The sequence below is a fragment of the Bombina bombina genome, chromosome 1, assembly GCF_027579735.1.
Source record: "Bombina bombina isolate aBomBom1 chromosome 1, aBomBom1.pri, whole genome shotgun sequence".
Classification (NCBI taxonomy): domain Eukaryota; kingdom Metazoa; phylum Chordata; class Amphibia; order Anura; family Bombinatoridae; genus Bombina; species Bombina bombina.
Genome location: NC_069499.1, coordinates 683,531,384 through 683,547,159, shown reverse-complemented (window position 1 = coordinate 683,547,159; position 15,776 = coordinate 683,531,384). Strand labels below are relative to the sequence as shown.

At 41.5% G+C, this 15,776-nt stretch overlaps 2 protein-coding genes across 2 annotated transcripts in view; both read left to right on the top strand.

Moving 5' to 3' along the window:
- The window catches only part of RADX (RPA1 related single stranded DNA binding protein, X-linked), a gene marked incomplete at its 3' end in the record, with an annotated part of 99,187 nt that extends 86,524 nt beyond the window's left edge, over positions 1-12,663 (top strand). The window contains 1 exon segment of the mRNA XM_053699164.1: positions 12,379-12,663. Coding sequence (XP_053555139.1) covers positions 12,379-12,663 — 285 coding nt within the window.
- A 435-nt stretch (positions 12,664-13,098) lies between these two features.
- On the top strand, positions 13,099-14,100 carry DAZL (deleted in azoospermia like). Its single transcript, XM_053699165.1, is given in 1 exon segment — positions 13,099-14,100. A coding segment is annotated over 1 exon segment (858 nt). The 3' UTR covers positions 13,957-14,100.
- Positions 14,101-15,776: the final 1,676 nt, after the last annotated feature.

The window sequence follows — 15,776 nt, the reverse complement described above, 5'->3', positions numbered from 1 at the left end:
GTTGGTAAGGACTACCCAATGATAATAACTTAGAGTTCTTAATATCCACAAACATGTTAAAGTGATTTTATATATGCCGTGTAGGGAACTGCTCAATACCTATGCTGTTTGTTATATCGGCTCACACTGTAACCAGAGCCATGTTTGTAACTCTGATAAAAAGTTTAATAAAGCTCTTTGAAAAAAAAAGAAAAAAAAAAAAAAAAAGAGAGGCGTTCTTACGCTATGTAAAAGACCTCTCTACCATGGGAGTAATTTGTCCCATTCCAAAATCGGAACAGGGACCGGGGTTTTACTCAAATCTTTTTGTGGTTCCCAAAAAAGATGGAACTTTCAGACCCATTTTAGATCTCAAGAGTCCCATCGTTCAAGATGGAGACTATTCGGACAATTTTAACAATGATCCAGGAGGATCAGAAACTCAAAGATTCTAAATACTTGCCGAGCATTTCACTCCATTCCTCGGCCATCAGTGGCTCAGTGTATGGAGGTAATTGGATTAATGGTAGCGGCAATGGATATCATTCCGTTTGCTCGCTTTCATCTGCAGCTGTGCATGCTCGGACAGTGGAATGGGGACTATGCAAATTTATCTCCTCAGATAAATCTGGATCAAGAGATCAAGAGACCAGAGACTCTCTTCTTTGGTGGTTGTCGCCGGATCATCTGTCCCAGGGGACTTGTTTCTGCAGACCCTTGTGGGTGATAGTGACAATGGACGCCAGCCTTCTGGGCTGGGGTGCAGTCTGGAATTCCCTGAAGGTTCAGGGTGTTTGGACTCAGGTGGAGTCTCTACTTCCAATCAATATTATGGAACTGAGAGCAATATTCAATGCGCTTCAGGCATGCCCTCAGTTAGCTTCGGCCAAATTCATCAGATTCCAGTCGGACAACATCACAACTGTAGCATATATCAATCATCTGGGGGGAACAAGGAGTTCCTTAGCGATGATAGAAGTATCCAAGATAATCCGATGGGCGGAGGCCCACTCTTATTATCTGTCAGCAATCTACATCCCTGGAGTAGAAAACTGGGAAGCGGATTTTCTAATTCGTCAGACATTTCATTAAGGGGAGTGGGAACTCCATCCGGAGGTGTTTGCTTTATTGATTCGCAAATGGGGCAGACTGGAACTGGATCTGATGGCATCTCATCAGAATGCCAAGCTTCCATGTTCTGGATCCAGGTCAAGGGATCCCCAGGCCGAACTGATAGATGCCTTGGTCGTTCAGCCTAGCTTATGTGTTTCCACCGTTTCCTCTCCTTCCACGCGTGATTGCTCGAATCAAACAGGAGAGAGCTTCAGTGATGCTGATAGCGCCTGCGTGGTCACGCAGGACTTGGTATGCAGATCTAGTGGACATGTCCTCTCTGCCACCGTGGAAACTTCCTTTGAGACAGGACCTTCTCATTCAAGGTCCTTTCCAACATCTAAATCTAATTTCTCTGCAGCTGACTGCGTGGAGATTGAACGCTTGATTTTATCTAAGCGAGAATTCTCTGATTCGGTCATTGATACTTTGATACAGGCTCGAAAGTCTGTCACTAGAAAAATCTATCATAAAATATGGCATAAATATCTTTATTGGTGTGAATCCAAGGGTTACTCATGGAGTAAAGTTAGGATTCCCAGGATTCTGTCCTTTCTCCTAGAAGGATTGAAGAAAGGGTTATCCGCAAGTTCTTTAAAGGGACAAATTTGTGCTTTGTCAATTTTGCTTCACAAACGTTTGGCAGATGTGCCAGATGTTCAGTCTTTTTGTCAGGCTCTAACTAGAATTAAGCCTGTATTTAGACCATTTACTCCTCCCTGGAGTTTGAATTTAGTTCTCAATGTTCTTCAAGGGGTTCCGTTTGAACCCATGCATTCCATAGATATTGTTATCTTGGAAAGTTCTGTTTTTAGTTGCTATTTCTTCTGCTCAAAGAGTTTCTGAGCTTTCAGCGTTACAATGTGATTCGCCTTATCACATATTTCATTCTGATAAGGTGGTTTTATGTACTAAACCTGGTTTTCTTCCTAAGGTTGTTTCAAATAAGAATATTAATCAGGAAATTGTTGTTCCTTCCTTGTGTCCTAATCCTTATTCTAAGAAGGAGCGTCTGTTACATAACCTTGACGTGGTCCGTGCCTTCAAGTTTTACTTACAGGCAAGCAAGGATTTCCGTCAATCATCTTCATTATTCATTGTTTATTCTGGAAAGTGTAGGGGTCTGAAAGCTACGGCTACCTCTCTTTCCTTTTGGCTGAGGAGTATCATCCGCCTGGCATATGAGACTGCTGGACAGCAACCTCCTGAAAGAATTACGGCTCATTCTACTAGGGCTGTGGCTTCCACATGGGCCTTTAAAAACGATGCATTTGTTGAACAGATTTGTAAAGCTGCGACTTGGTCGTCCCTTCATACTTTTTCCAAATTTGATACTTTTGCTTCTTCTGAGGCTGTTTTTGGGAGAAAAGTTCTTCAAGCAGTGGTGCCTTCCATTTAGGTCTCTGTCTTGTCCCTCCCTTTCATCCTTGTCCTGTAGCTTTGGTATTGTATCCCACAAGTTAGGATGAAATCCGTGGACTCGTCGTATCTTGTAGAACAGAGCTTTCCAAACTTTTCATGTTGGGGACACACTTTTTAGACCTACATCATTTTACGACGGAGTAATTCAGTTTTACTGGCAAACAGGAGGTTGAACTAACTTGTTTTAAGAGATACGGACACATATATAAATTATATTATAACAAAATGCATTTACAAGTAACAGTATGTATGTGCAAGAATTAAAAAAAAAAAAGTTTAATAACACCAATAGCTACTTACTATTTTAATGGGATGTATGAGGTTGATGGGATGAACACAATTTCGGAATATTTGGTGTAATATTAGATAAAGACACTCACATTTCATCATCAAGCATTTTTAAGCTTCACCTTCCTATCCATATATCAAGAGCAGGAGCAGCAATGCACTACTGGGAGCTAGTTGCAAAAAAAACCCCACTGACTTCTGACTTCAGCTCAGCGTTTAAGCTACCGCCCTCAGAGCTCGGTGAGTCCAATTTTCTACTGCCCATGCTGCAAACACACTGCTGTCCCACTCACTGACTACACATGTAGTCACGAGCCAATTAAGGAGACTACACGTGCAGTCAGGAGCCAATGTGCCGCCAAAGCCGTCAATGGGAATAGTTTCATTTCCCACTGAGCTGTGCAAATAGGTTAAGATGATCTGTGACCCCCTAGGTATCAATCACGTGTCAACCACGTGATATGCGTAGCAGGCAGGCGGAAAGTCAGAAACCAAAAAAAAAAGTTTATAAAATTTAAATTTAAAAAAATTAGTGCTGAAGCAGGGACACACCTACACACTGCTGCCGACACACTAGTGTGTCCCGACACACAGTTTGGAAAGCACTGTTGTAGAAGAAAAGGAAATTTATGCTTACCTGATAAATTGATTTCTTCTACGATACGACGAGTCCACGGCCCTCCCTGTCAATTTAAGACAGATTGTATTTTTTATTATTTACAACTTCAGTCACCTCTGCACTTTTTAGCTTTTCCTTTCTCTTCCTATAACCTTCGGTCGAATGACTGGGGGTGGAGGGGAAGGGAGGAGCTATATATACAGCTCTGCTGTGGTGCTCTTTGTCACTTCCTGTTAGGAGGAGGATAATATCCCACAAGTAAGGATGAAATCCGTGGACTCGTCATATCATAGAAGAAATCAATTTATCAGGTAAGCATAAATTTCCTTTTTTTCCAAGCTTTCTGCTTAAGGGGATGTTTTTCTGCCTGGGTTTGGGATGCTTTGCATTCTTCTCCTTTTGGGTTTGGTCCTCTGGAACGTTAATCTGAAAGGATTATTGGGACTAGCCTTTCCTTTCTACTCTCTCTTTCAGGTGACTCTGTTCTCGTTCTCATTTTCCTTGTGTTGCACTTGGGGCCTTTGGGCTCTAGAGCAATTGCGTAATTGCCTAGCACCTCTTTGGGGGGTTGTTGACCTCCGGCCAAGGGTGTTCTCTTCCCTTTGGCTGGGAATTACGAGTGAGTCCTGTACACGTTTTCCGGGCTCCCCGGTTATCTTCCCCTGTGAGGTCTGATTACTTCAGACGGGGTATCTTGTGTTCCCTGAGGGTGTCGTTCGTTCTAGGATTATTCTGGGTCCAGGGTTCTTGTCCTGGATCCTTCTTGGATGTCTGGAGACTTATGATCCTGTGGACTGGTTCGGGATGACCCAGTTTTTTCAGGGACCCTATGTTGCGTTATAGGGGTTAGCTCATTGGGCTTGCAAGCAGGAAGACCAGATTTCACATCCTGACGGAGTGTGCTCCTTTTCATGGGGAGTTTTTTTTCTCTGTTGTGTCAACAGTGATTTCTGGATGATTTCTCATTTGGTCCGTGTTTTGAGCATTCTATGGCTTCATGTCTTGTGGACATATACGCTGTTCTTATCTGTTCCCTTCACTTTTTGAGGGGATAGTGTGTCTTCCTTATGATCTGGGGTTTCCTCTCTCTGGAGGGTAATTTTCCTGCCCTGTGTGTAGCAGGTTGGATCCGGTGGCTTATTCTGTAAGGGGCAGCATCTGCTGCTCTGTGGGCTCTGTTCCACCTGTTGGAAATTGATTGTTCTACGTAGAGACTGTCTAAGAGAGTTGTGACAGGTCTTCCTACGGATTTATTGCACTTTTCTCTGTTCAGGTCCTAGGGGGTTCTCCTTGGGAGTTCCTTATTTTGAAGGAGCGGATTGGGTTGGCTCCCGAGCTTTGTTGGGATGGGTGAGTCCCCCCTTTTTCTTTCCATTCTCTGGGGGCTTGAGGTTGGGGTCTTTCTGTCCCCCCCTGTCTATTGTATCAAAAAGCAAAAAAGATTCCAGCCTCCACAATCCATAAAAGACCTTTATTTTTCACATGTAGGGTCCCAGAACACACATACAATGTTTTAGGCCTCAAGCGTTGCATGTGTGTTCTGGGACCCTACATGTGAAAAATAAAGGTCTTTTATTGATTGTGGAGGCTGGAATCTTTTTTGATGCTGAAGTGGACCTGGCAAGTCTGGTATTCCATACCCCATACAGATAAGAAAGGTGTGCTGTTTTCCACATTTTTTTGGAAGTTACTGATTATTCCCCCTGTCTATGACATGTCTGTCGCTTGGGCTGGTGTTGGAGAAGGACCTGAGATCTGTTGCTCTGCTCTTTCGTCCTTGGAGCATTCGAAGTACGGTAAACCTCTTTGAGGTTTCTTCTTTCTCCATCAAGATGTGGGAGGACTGGCGGCTCTTGGATAGCCTGCAACGTTATCAGTTGGTTAGTGGATATCTTCAGCTGCTTTCTACTTGCCCTGCAAGTATTTAAGTTTCAGAGTCATTTTTAGATGACTGCAGCGTGCAGTGTTTTTTGCTTCAGGTGTTGTTCGTCAGACCTATCTGAGCTTGCTGCACAAGGTTTCTTTTCTGAATATTTCGGTATTCTGAGCTACCTTTTTGTGACTTGGGGACCTTCGTCTTCAGTTGTTTTCTAGAGTGTGGTTGCACTGTGTTAGGGGAAAATCCTCTCTCTGTTTCAGACTCCCGGCCTTGTCCTGTGGTTTCTGTATTTCTGAAGTCTGGGCGTTGCCTCTCCTTGTTTCTATGAGACTGGTTGGGTCTCTGTTAGCCTGACCCGGTTTCTCAGGTTTTTTGCTCTGTGTTTGTGCCTTTTTAGGGTTTTTTCTGGAGTTCCTTATGCTAGCCGTACTGCTAGCTCAGCATACTAATCCAGTGGCGTGCACTGTAGCATACCAAGGGTTGTAAGTTTGATTCCCGGCAAGGTCTACTCAGCCTTTCCTCCTTTCAAGGTTGATAAAATGAGCAGCGCCTTGAGTCCCTTAAGGGGGATTAGCTGCGCTTTACAGGTACAATCATGTTTTCTCCATGTCTTCTCTTCTTTGTGGAAGAATATGGTAGTTTTGTTCCCTTTCTTTAGTAAGGGGTGTGTTGTTTGGAGACCGAGTGCTGGGCGCGGTGTCTCTTGGAGAAATTTTCTTTTCTTTAGATGGAAAGAGTCCACAGTTCCCAGTCCATGTTTTCATGTGGGGCGGATGTAATTTCTCTTGTTAAGTGTATCCAGCCCACGGATCATCCATTACTTGTGGGATATTCTCCTTCCCAATAGGAAGTTGCAAGAGGATCATCCACAGCAGAGCTGCTATATAGCTCCTCCCCTCACTGCCATATCCAGTCATTCTCTTGCAACTCTCAACTAAGATGGAGGTCGTAAGAGGACTGTGGTGTTTTATACTTAGTTTATTTCTTCAATCAAAAGTTTGTTATTTTTAAATGGTACCGGAGTGTACTGTTTATCTCAGGCAGTATTTAGAAGAAGAATCTGCCTGCGTTTTCTATGATCTTAGCAGAAGTAACTAAGATCCTTTGCTGTTCTCACATATTCTGAGGAGTGAGGTAACTTCAGAGGGAGAATAGCGTGCAGGTTTTCCTGTAATAAGGTATGTGCAGTTAAAATATTTTTCTAGGGATGAAATTTGCTAGAAAATGCTGCTGATACCGAAGTAATGTAAGTAAAGCCTTAAATGCAGTGATAGCGACTGGTATCAGGCTTATTAATAGAGATACATACTCTTATAAAAGTGTATTTTAAAACGTTTTGCTGGCATGTTTAATCGTTTTTTACATTTGTTTGGTGATAAAACTTATTGGGGCCTAGTTTTTTTCCACATGGCTGGCTTGAATTTTGCCTAGAAACAGTTCCCTGAGGCTTCCCACTGTTGTAATATGAGTGGGAGGGGCCTATTTCGGCGGGTTTTTTTTTGCACAGCAAAAATTACAGACACAGACATCCAGCTTCTTCCTGCATGATCCAGGACTTCTCTGAAGGGCTCAAAAGGCTTCAAAAGTCGTATTGAGGGAGGTAAAAAGCCACAGTAGAGCTGTGGCAGTTGTGACTGTTTAAAAAACGTTTTTGTCATTTGTTATTCCGTTTTTGGTATTAAGGGGTTAATCATCCATTAGCAAGTGGGTGCAATGCTCTGCTAACTTATTACATACACTGAAAAAATTTCGTTAGTGTAACTGCATTTTTTCACTGTTATTTCAAAATTTGGGAAAATTTGTGTTTCTTAAAGGCGCAGTAACATTTTTTATATTGCTTGTAAACTTGTTTTAAAGTGTTTTCCAAGCTTGATAGTCTCATTGCTAGTCTGTTTAAACATGTCTGACACAGAGGAACCTACTTGTTCATTATGTTTGAAAGCCATGGTGGAGCCCCATAGGAGAATGTGTACTAAATGTATTGATTTCACCTTAAACAGTAAAGATCAGTCTTTATCTATAAAAGAATTATCACCAGAGGGTTCTGTCGAGGGGGAAGTTATGCCGACTAACTCTCCCCACGTGTCAGACCCTTCGCCTCCCGCTCAGGGGACGCACGCTAATATGGCGCCAATTACATCAGGGACGCCCATAGCGATTACCTTGCAGGACATGGCTGCAATCATGAATAATACCCTGTCAGAGGTATTATCTAGATTTCCTGAATTAAGAGGCAAGCGCGATAGCTCTGGGGTTAGGAGAGATACAGAGCGCGCAAATGCTGTTAGAGCTATGTCTGATACTGCATCACAGTATGCAGAACATGAGGACGGAGAGCTTCAGTCTGTGGGTGACATCTCTGACTCGGGGAAACCTGATTCAGAGATTTCTAATTTTAAATTTACGCTTGAGAACCTCCGTGTATTGCTTGGGGAGGTATTAGCTGCTCTGAATGACTGTAACACAGTTGCAATTCCAGAGAAATTGTGTAGGCTGGATAGATACTATGCGGTGCCGGTGTGTACTGATGTTTTTCCTATACCTAAAAGGCTTACAGAAATTATTAGCAAGGAGTGGGATAGACCCGGTGTGCCCTTTTCCCCACCTCCTATATTTAGAAAAATGTTTCCAATAGACGCCACTACACGGGACTTATGGCAGACGGTCCCTAAGGTGGAGGGAGCAGTTTCTACTTTAGCAAAGCATACCACTATCCCGGTTGAGGACAGTTGTGCTTTTTCAGATCCAATGGATAAAAAATTGGAGGGTTACCTTAAGAAAATATTTATTCAACAAGGTTTTATTTTACAGCCCCTTGCATGCATTGTGCCTGTCACTGCTGCGGCGGCATTCTGGTTTGAGGCCCTGGAAGAGGCCATCCAGACAGCTCCATTGAATGAAATTATTGACAAGCTTAGAACGCTTAAGCTAGCTAACTTATTTGTTTCTAATGCCATTGTTCATTTGACTAAACTAACGGCTAAGAATTCCGGATTCACCATCCAGGCGCGTAGGGCACTATGGCTTAAATCCTGGTCAGCTGACGTGACTTCAAAGTCTAAATTACTCAACATTCCTTTCAAGGGGCAGACCTTATTCGGGCCTGGCTTGAAGGAAATTATTGCTGACATTACTGGAGGCAAGGGTCATACCCTTCCTCAGGACAGGGCCAAATCAAAGGCCAAACAGTCGAATTTTTGTGCCTTTCGAAATTTCAAGGCAGGAGCAGCATCAACTTCCTCCGCTTCAAAACAAGAGGGAACTGTTGCTCATTCCAGACAGGCCTGGAAACCTAACCAGTCCTGGAACAAGGGCAAGCAGGCCAGAAAGCCTGCTGCTGCCCCCAAGACAGCATGAAGGAACGGCCCCCTATCCGGAAACGGATCTAGTGGGGGGCAGACTTTCTCTCTTCGCCCAGACGTGGCCAAGAGATGTTCAGGATCCCTGGGCGTTGGAGATCATATCTCAGGGATATTTTCTGGACTTCAAAGCTTCTCCTCCACAAGGGAGATTTCATCTTTCAAGGTTATCAGCAAACCAGATAAAGAAAGAGGCATTCCTAAGCTGTGTGCAAGACCTCCTAGTAATGGGAGTGATCCATCCAGTTCCGTGGACGGAACAAGGACAGGGATTTTATTCAAATCTGTTTGTGGTTCCCAAGAAAGAGGGAACCTTCAGACCAATCTTGGATCTAAACAAATTCCTCAGAGTTCCATCATTCAAAATGGAAACTATTCGGACCATCCTACCCATGATCAAAGAGGGTCAGTACATGACCACAGTGGACTTAAAGGATGCCTACCTTCACATACCGATTCACAAAGATCATCATTGGTTCCTAAGGTTTGCCTTTCTAGACAGGCATTACCAATTTGTAGCTCTTCCCTTTGGGTTGGCCACTGCCCCGAGAATTTTTACAAAGGTTCTGGGCTCACTTCTGGCCGTTCTAAGACCGCGAGGCATAGCGGTGGCTCCGTATCTAGACGACATACTGATACAGGCGTCAAGCTTTCAAATTGCCAAGTCTCATACAGAGATAGTTCTGGCATTTCTGAGGTCGCATGGGTGGAAAGTGAACGTGGAAAAGAGTTCTCTATCACCACTCACAAGAGTCTCCTTCCTAGGGACTCTTATAGATTCTTTAGAGATGAAAATTTACCTAACGGAGTCCAGGTTATCAAAACTTCTAAATGCTTGCCGTGTCCTTCATTCCATTCCACGCCCGTCAGTGGCTCAGTGCATGGAAGTAATCGGCTTAATGGTAGCGGCAATGGACATAGTGCCATTTGCGCGCCTGCATCTCAGACCGCTGCAATTATGCATGCTAAGTCAGTGGAATGGGGATTACTCAGATTTGTCGCCTCTACTAAATCTGGATCAAGAGACCAGAGATTCTCTTCTCTGGTGGCTTTCTCGGGTCCATCTGTCCAAGGGTATGACCTTTCGCAGGCCAGATTGGACGATTGTAACAACAGATGCCAGCCTTCTAGGTTGGGGCGCAGTCTGGAATGCCCTGAAGGTTCAGGGATCGTGGACTCGGGAGGAGAAACTCCTCCCAATAAATATTCTGGAGTTAAGAGCAATATTCAAGGCTCTTCTAGCTTGGCCTCAGTTAGCAACACTGAGGTTCATCAGATTTCAGTCGGACAACATCACGACTGTGGCTTACATCAACCATCAAGGGGGAACCAGGAGAGCCCTAGCGATGTTAGAAGTCTCAGATAATTCGCTGGGCAGAGTCTCACTCTTGCCACCTATCAGCGATCCACATCCCAGGCGTAGAGAACTGGGAAGCGGATTTTCTAAGTCGTCAGACTTTTCATCCGGGGGAGTGGGAACTCCATCCGGAGGTGTTTGCTCAACTGGTCCATCGTTGGGGCAAACCAGAACTGGATCTCATGGCGTCTTGCCAGAACGCCAAGCTTCCTTGTTACGGATCCAGGTCCAGGGACCCGGGAGCAACGCTGATAGATGCTCTAGCAGCTCCTTGGTTCTTCAACCTGGCCTATGTGTTTCCACCGTTTCCTCTGCTCCCTCGACTGATTGCCAAAATCAAACAGGAGAGAGCATCGGTGATTCTGATAGCGCCTGCGTGGCCACGCAGGACCTGGCATGCAGACCTAGTGGATATGTCATCTCTTCCACCATGGACTCTGCCTCTGAGGCAGGACCTTCTAATACAAGGTCCTTTCAATCATCCAAATCTAATTTCTCTGAGACTGACTGCATGGAGATTGAACGCTTGATTCTATCAAGGCGTTGCTTCTCCGAGTCAGTCATTGATACCTTAATACAGGCTCGGAAGCCTGTCACCAGGAAAATCTACCATAATCTACCACTTTATTGGTGTGAATCCAAGATTTACTCATGGAGTAAGGTTAGGATTCCTAGGATATTGTCCTTTCTCCAAGAGGGTTTGGACAAAGGCTTATCAGCTAGTTCTTTAAAAGGACAGATCTCTGCTCTGTCTATTCTTTTGCACAAGCGTCTGGCAGAAGTTCCAGATGTCCAGGCATTTTGTCAGGCTTTGGTAAGGATTAAGCCTGTGTTTAAAACTGTTGCTCCCCCGTGGAGCTTAAACTTGGTTCTTAAAGTTCTTCAGGGAGTTCCGTTTGAACCCCTTCATTCCATTGATATTAAACTTTTATCTTGGAAAGTTCTGTTTTTGATGGCTATTTCCTCGGCTCGAAGAGTCTCTGAGTTATCTGCCTTACATTGTGATTCTCCTTATCTGATTTTTCATTCAGACAAGGTAGTTTCTGCGTACCAAACCTGGGTTTTTACCTAAGGTGGTTTCTAACAGGAATATCAATTAAGAGATTGTTGTTCCATCATTGTGTCCTAATCCTTCTTCAAAGAAGGAACGTCTTTTGCATAATCTGGATGTAGTCCGTGCCTTGAAGTTTTACTTACAGGCTACTAAAGATTTTCGTCAAACATCTGCCCTGTTTGTTGTTTACTCTGGACAGAGGAGAGGTCAAAAAGCTTTGGCAACCTCTCTCTCCTTTTGGCTTCGGAGCATAATACGCTTAGCCTATGAGACTGCTGGACAGCAGCCCCCTGAAAGGATTACAGCTCATTCTACTAGAGCTGTGGCTTCCACCTGGGCCTTTAAAAATGAGGCCTCTGTTGAACAGATTTGCAAGGCTGCGACTTGGTCTTCGCTTCACACCTTTTCAAAATTTTACAAATTTGACACTTTTGCTTCTTCGGAGGCGGTTTTTGGGAGAAAGGTTCTACAGGCAGTGGTTCCTTCCGTTTAAGTTCCTGCCTTGTCCCTCCCATCATCCGTGTACTTTAGCTTTGGTATTGGTATCCCACAAGTAATGGATGATCCGTGGACTGGATACACTTAACAAGAGAAAACATAATTTATGCTTACCTGATAAATTTATTTCTCTTGTAGTGTATCCAGTCCACGGCCCGCCCTGTCCTTTTAAGGCAGGTCTAAATTTTAATTAAACTACAGTCACCACTGCACCCTATGGTTTCTCCTTTCTCGTTTTGTTTCGGTCGAATGACTGGATATGGCAGTGAGGGGAGGAGCTATATAGCAGCTCTGCTGTGGGTGATCCTCTTGCAACTTCCTGTTGGGAAGGAGAATATCCCACAAGTAATGGATGATCCGTGGACTGGATACACTACAAGAGAAATAAATTTATCAGGTAAGCATAAATTATGTTTTTTTCTTCTGGCACCTTCTCACCCTGATATTTCTTCTACTGTTCCTTGTTCCTCGGCAGAATGACTGGGGGATGAGGGGAGTGGAAGGAGTATTTAAGCCTTTGGCTGGGTGTCTTTGCCTCCTCCTGGTTGCCAGGTTCTGAATTTCCCAAAAGTAATGAATGCAGCTGTGGACTTTTCCATCTGAAGAAAATGATCAGGTAAGCATAATTTATGATATATATATATATATATATATATATATATATATATATATATATATATATATATATATATATATATATATATATATATTCTCTTCTTTTCTTTTGTTACCTTAACAGTTTTTTATGTGGATGGTAAATTGCACCTTTAAAGAGTATTTGTGTATACTAACTGCCCAATTTGTTTTCAGGTAATGATGTCAGTTTTGAAATTGAAATGAAAGAAAACCCTAAAAATATATGGGAAAGTGAACTATGGTCTGCAATCAAGGGTACTGTTGCTGAACACTTGCACTATAGCCATCTACCCCCAGAAAGTATCCCTAGAAAATTTGATTATTTTAGCAAGGATTTCCTTATGCAGCTGTATAATCTTCAACCATCTAAAGTTTTAACAAAAAAATATAGATCTGATAAGGAAATTGGACAATTTTCAACTGCAAACAGCCTTGGCTACTATGAACTTACAATATTGGGTAAGTAATACTAGACAGTTTTTTTTAAAGGTAAGATGTTTTGTTCACTGTGAACTTACGTTAAAACTTAGACTTTGATGGCCACACCCCTGGTGATACTTTCCTCTGTAGGTGTTAGGGCTGTACCATATATAACGGTGGATTAAGAAATAATGTAGATATAAATAAACATACGTTGCCATTCAATTAGCAATGCGTTTGTTTTATAATTATCCTAGAGTTGTTGACAGGTTTTTAGTCAAGTCTAAAGAATATAACCGCCCCTGCCTACTTGACAGTGCATTGCTCCAGGAAATGTTATAAATGAGCCATAAATTCCAGCCGCCCCAGAGGACGCCGGCGAGGAGTTATGTTGAAGGGATTTTAGTTTTTTTTTTAGTTGTTGTTGTTTTGTTTTTTATTATTGTTCTGTTGGAGTTGAAACAACTATATAAAATGTCCACAACAGCGTCAGATCCACAACATTCAGGCCTTACTGTAGAAGAGACTAATTCGTCCAGTGTGACAACCAGCCAGGGATATGTGCTTCCAGAGGGAAAAATAATGCCCAATACAGTGTTTGTTGGGGGGATTGACATAAGGACGGATGAAATAGAAATTTGTGAATTCTTCTCAAGGTTTGGGTCTGTCAAAGAACTAAAAATAATCACTGATAGAAGTGGTGTGTTCAAAGGGTATGGATTTGTCTCTTATTAAATGATTTTGATGTACCGAAAGATAGTTGACTCACAGATTTATTTTCACGGCAAGAAACTGAAACTGGGCTCAGCAATCCGTAAACCGCAACATTTATCTAATTACGCACAACCCAGGCCTGTTGTCCTTAGTCCCCCTGCACCTTAGTTCCATAATGTTTGGAATAACCATAATGTGGACCTATATTTTCAGCACCCTCCTATAAGTTCAGTTGCTCAATACGTGCCGGCATGCCCAAACCCAAACACTTCACCAGTGATGATTCAGCACTTCACAGTTGACTAGCAGCAACCAGCTTACTTCCAGGTATCTCCACAGTGGCCAGCTGATCAGAGGAGCTATATAATACCTCAGGCTGTCACAAGCTAACACTTCTGTGATATCATCCAAACAGAATATCCTGTTCTTTACCAGATTACACCACTATCTCCCCCAAAGGTATCTGTTGACAGAACCATCCTGACAGTGGTGTCTGCAATCTATTTTCTAGATGAATAAAACCAGACATCTTTTGGTCCTCAAGAGGATTGCCTAAAGAACAGAAGAGTGCAACAGTTTCGCAGGAGGAAAGCTGCTTTCAAAACTGTCCAGAATTGAAGAGGAATCCACGCAATAAAAGTATTTCAACACAGCTGACTAAGCAAATTAAGATGCATCAGACCAGACCATATTAGCTCATTTCATATTTTATTTATCACGTTTTGTTTTTTCATAGTTTGTCATTAGTTATGTTTTTGAAAATCTTCAAGCACAAAGAATGGTACTTAGTTCACAAAAGTTTATTGTTAAATTATAATTTAAAAGTTTGTTCACTCACTGTATAGTACATCAAAAAAATTGTAGTTTTGTATAAATATTCACCATTTATGGCACTTTTATATTCCTTTTATAGCAATCCTGTGGACTTTATTCTGATATCTTATAGCTTAATCGGTTTTAATAAGGTATCCCAAATAACCATAATATAGAACAACTCTATGAAAAAAGTAAAAATTAAGGAAACCTACCTAGTCACTGCATTAACATTTGAAAATGCTATGCATTATAACAGCATGACAAATTTTGAAATCTATGTGTGAGATATATTCGTGTAATGAATTGGTAGATTTTCTGTAAATTTTTTATACTGGTTTAGTGATTACATTTGAGGCATTTATATTCAATTTAGCCCTTGCATTTAATGATAACTATGCTAAAGTTTTCCAATACATTTGGATGTGATTTAAACATTCAAGGTGTTGTGTCTATGAATGACCCAGAATTATTGTAAAACTTTTATTTATAGTACCTTTGCTTATATTGACGCAACACACTTCACCTGCATTCAATGCATTTTGAATCTCTAGCTGAGCTGCTGTAGATAAGATAAATCATACTTAATTAACTCCTGCATTTTAAATATTTGATGGAAAAAAAATTCAGTTTCGCTGCTTTTTAGGTAAACGGAGAAATTTTAGATTTGGTCTTGGTAAAAATGGTCTTTTGTAATATTCTTGTGGATTAAATCATTTTGTTTTCAGAACCACTTATTTTTGTATAACCTTTATCCAACTTTTCCATTTGGAGTCTTTTCATTTTATATTGGCTGAATGATGTTCCATTCATGTTTTCTGTGATGGCAGCTGAAATATTTAGAGATTAAGTTTGGTTTAATTCAAGGGTCAAATATCGCTGACAGCTTTGTTAGAAACATGCCACACCTGTATTTTGTTAAACACGTTCAAATATCCAAAACCTGGACAATAAATGTAGATTGAGAATTATGAAATTATGCATGAATAGTTGAAAAAGTAACCCGAAAAAGTTTATTTGGTACACTTGTTCAGCCATCTTTTATAGTCAAAACATCTTATAAAAATGCAGCTGTAACTTAAGAGAAATAAAGAGAGCTGGGAACAGATTTTAAAACCTTTACAATCTGAACACCTTTTTTTGAATCACAGAAATATCTAAACCTTTTTTTTTAAAGCAATTATGTAGGTTTTTAAATTTTTTGTAATTTGTTGTGTGATATATATATACTATATATTATAATAATTCTTAAGGAATTTTCTTTCATTACAAGATTTTGAACTAGTCTTTTTGAAAACTATTTCTATTGTCTTAGGAATTGTAGCGGGAAAATAGCTTTACCATACATATTTGAAGCTTAAGTTGTCTATAGTAGTAGGCATTTGTGATATGTGATTATAATCGGCGTGTATTACCATGTAACAAATATATACATAAAGAATACATTGGAAAGAAAAAAAAACCTAGACTTTGATTAAAGAACAGGCAGCCTAGCTATTCACCAACTTGTCCTTAATGACTTGTAAAGTATAGCTTCTGTTAAGAATAAGAATAGTCATTGACTGTTTCAGACAGGGCAGTTTTATTATCCTCTTGGTTTGCACACATTTAATTTAGTTTCAACT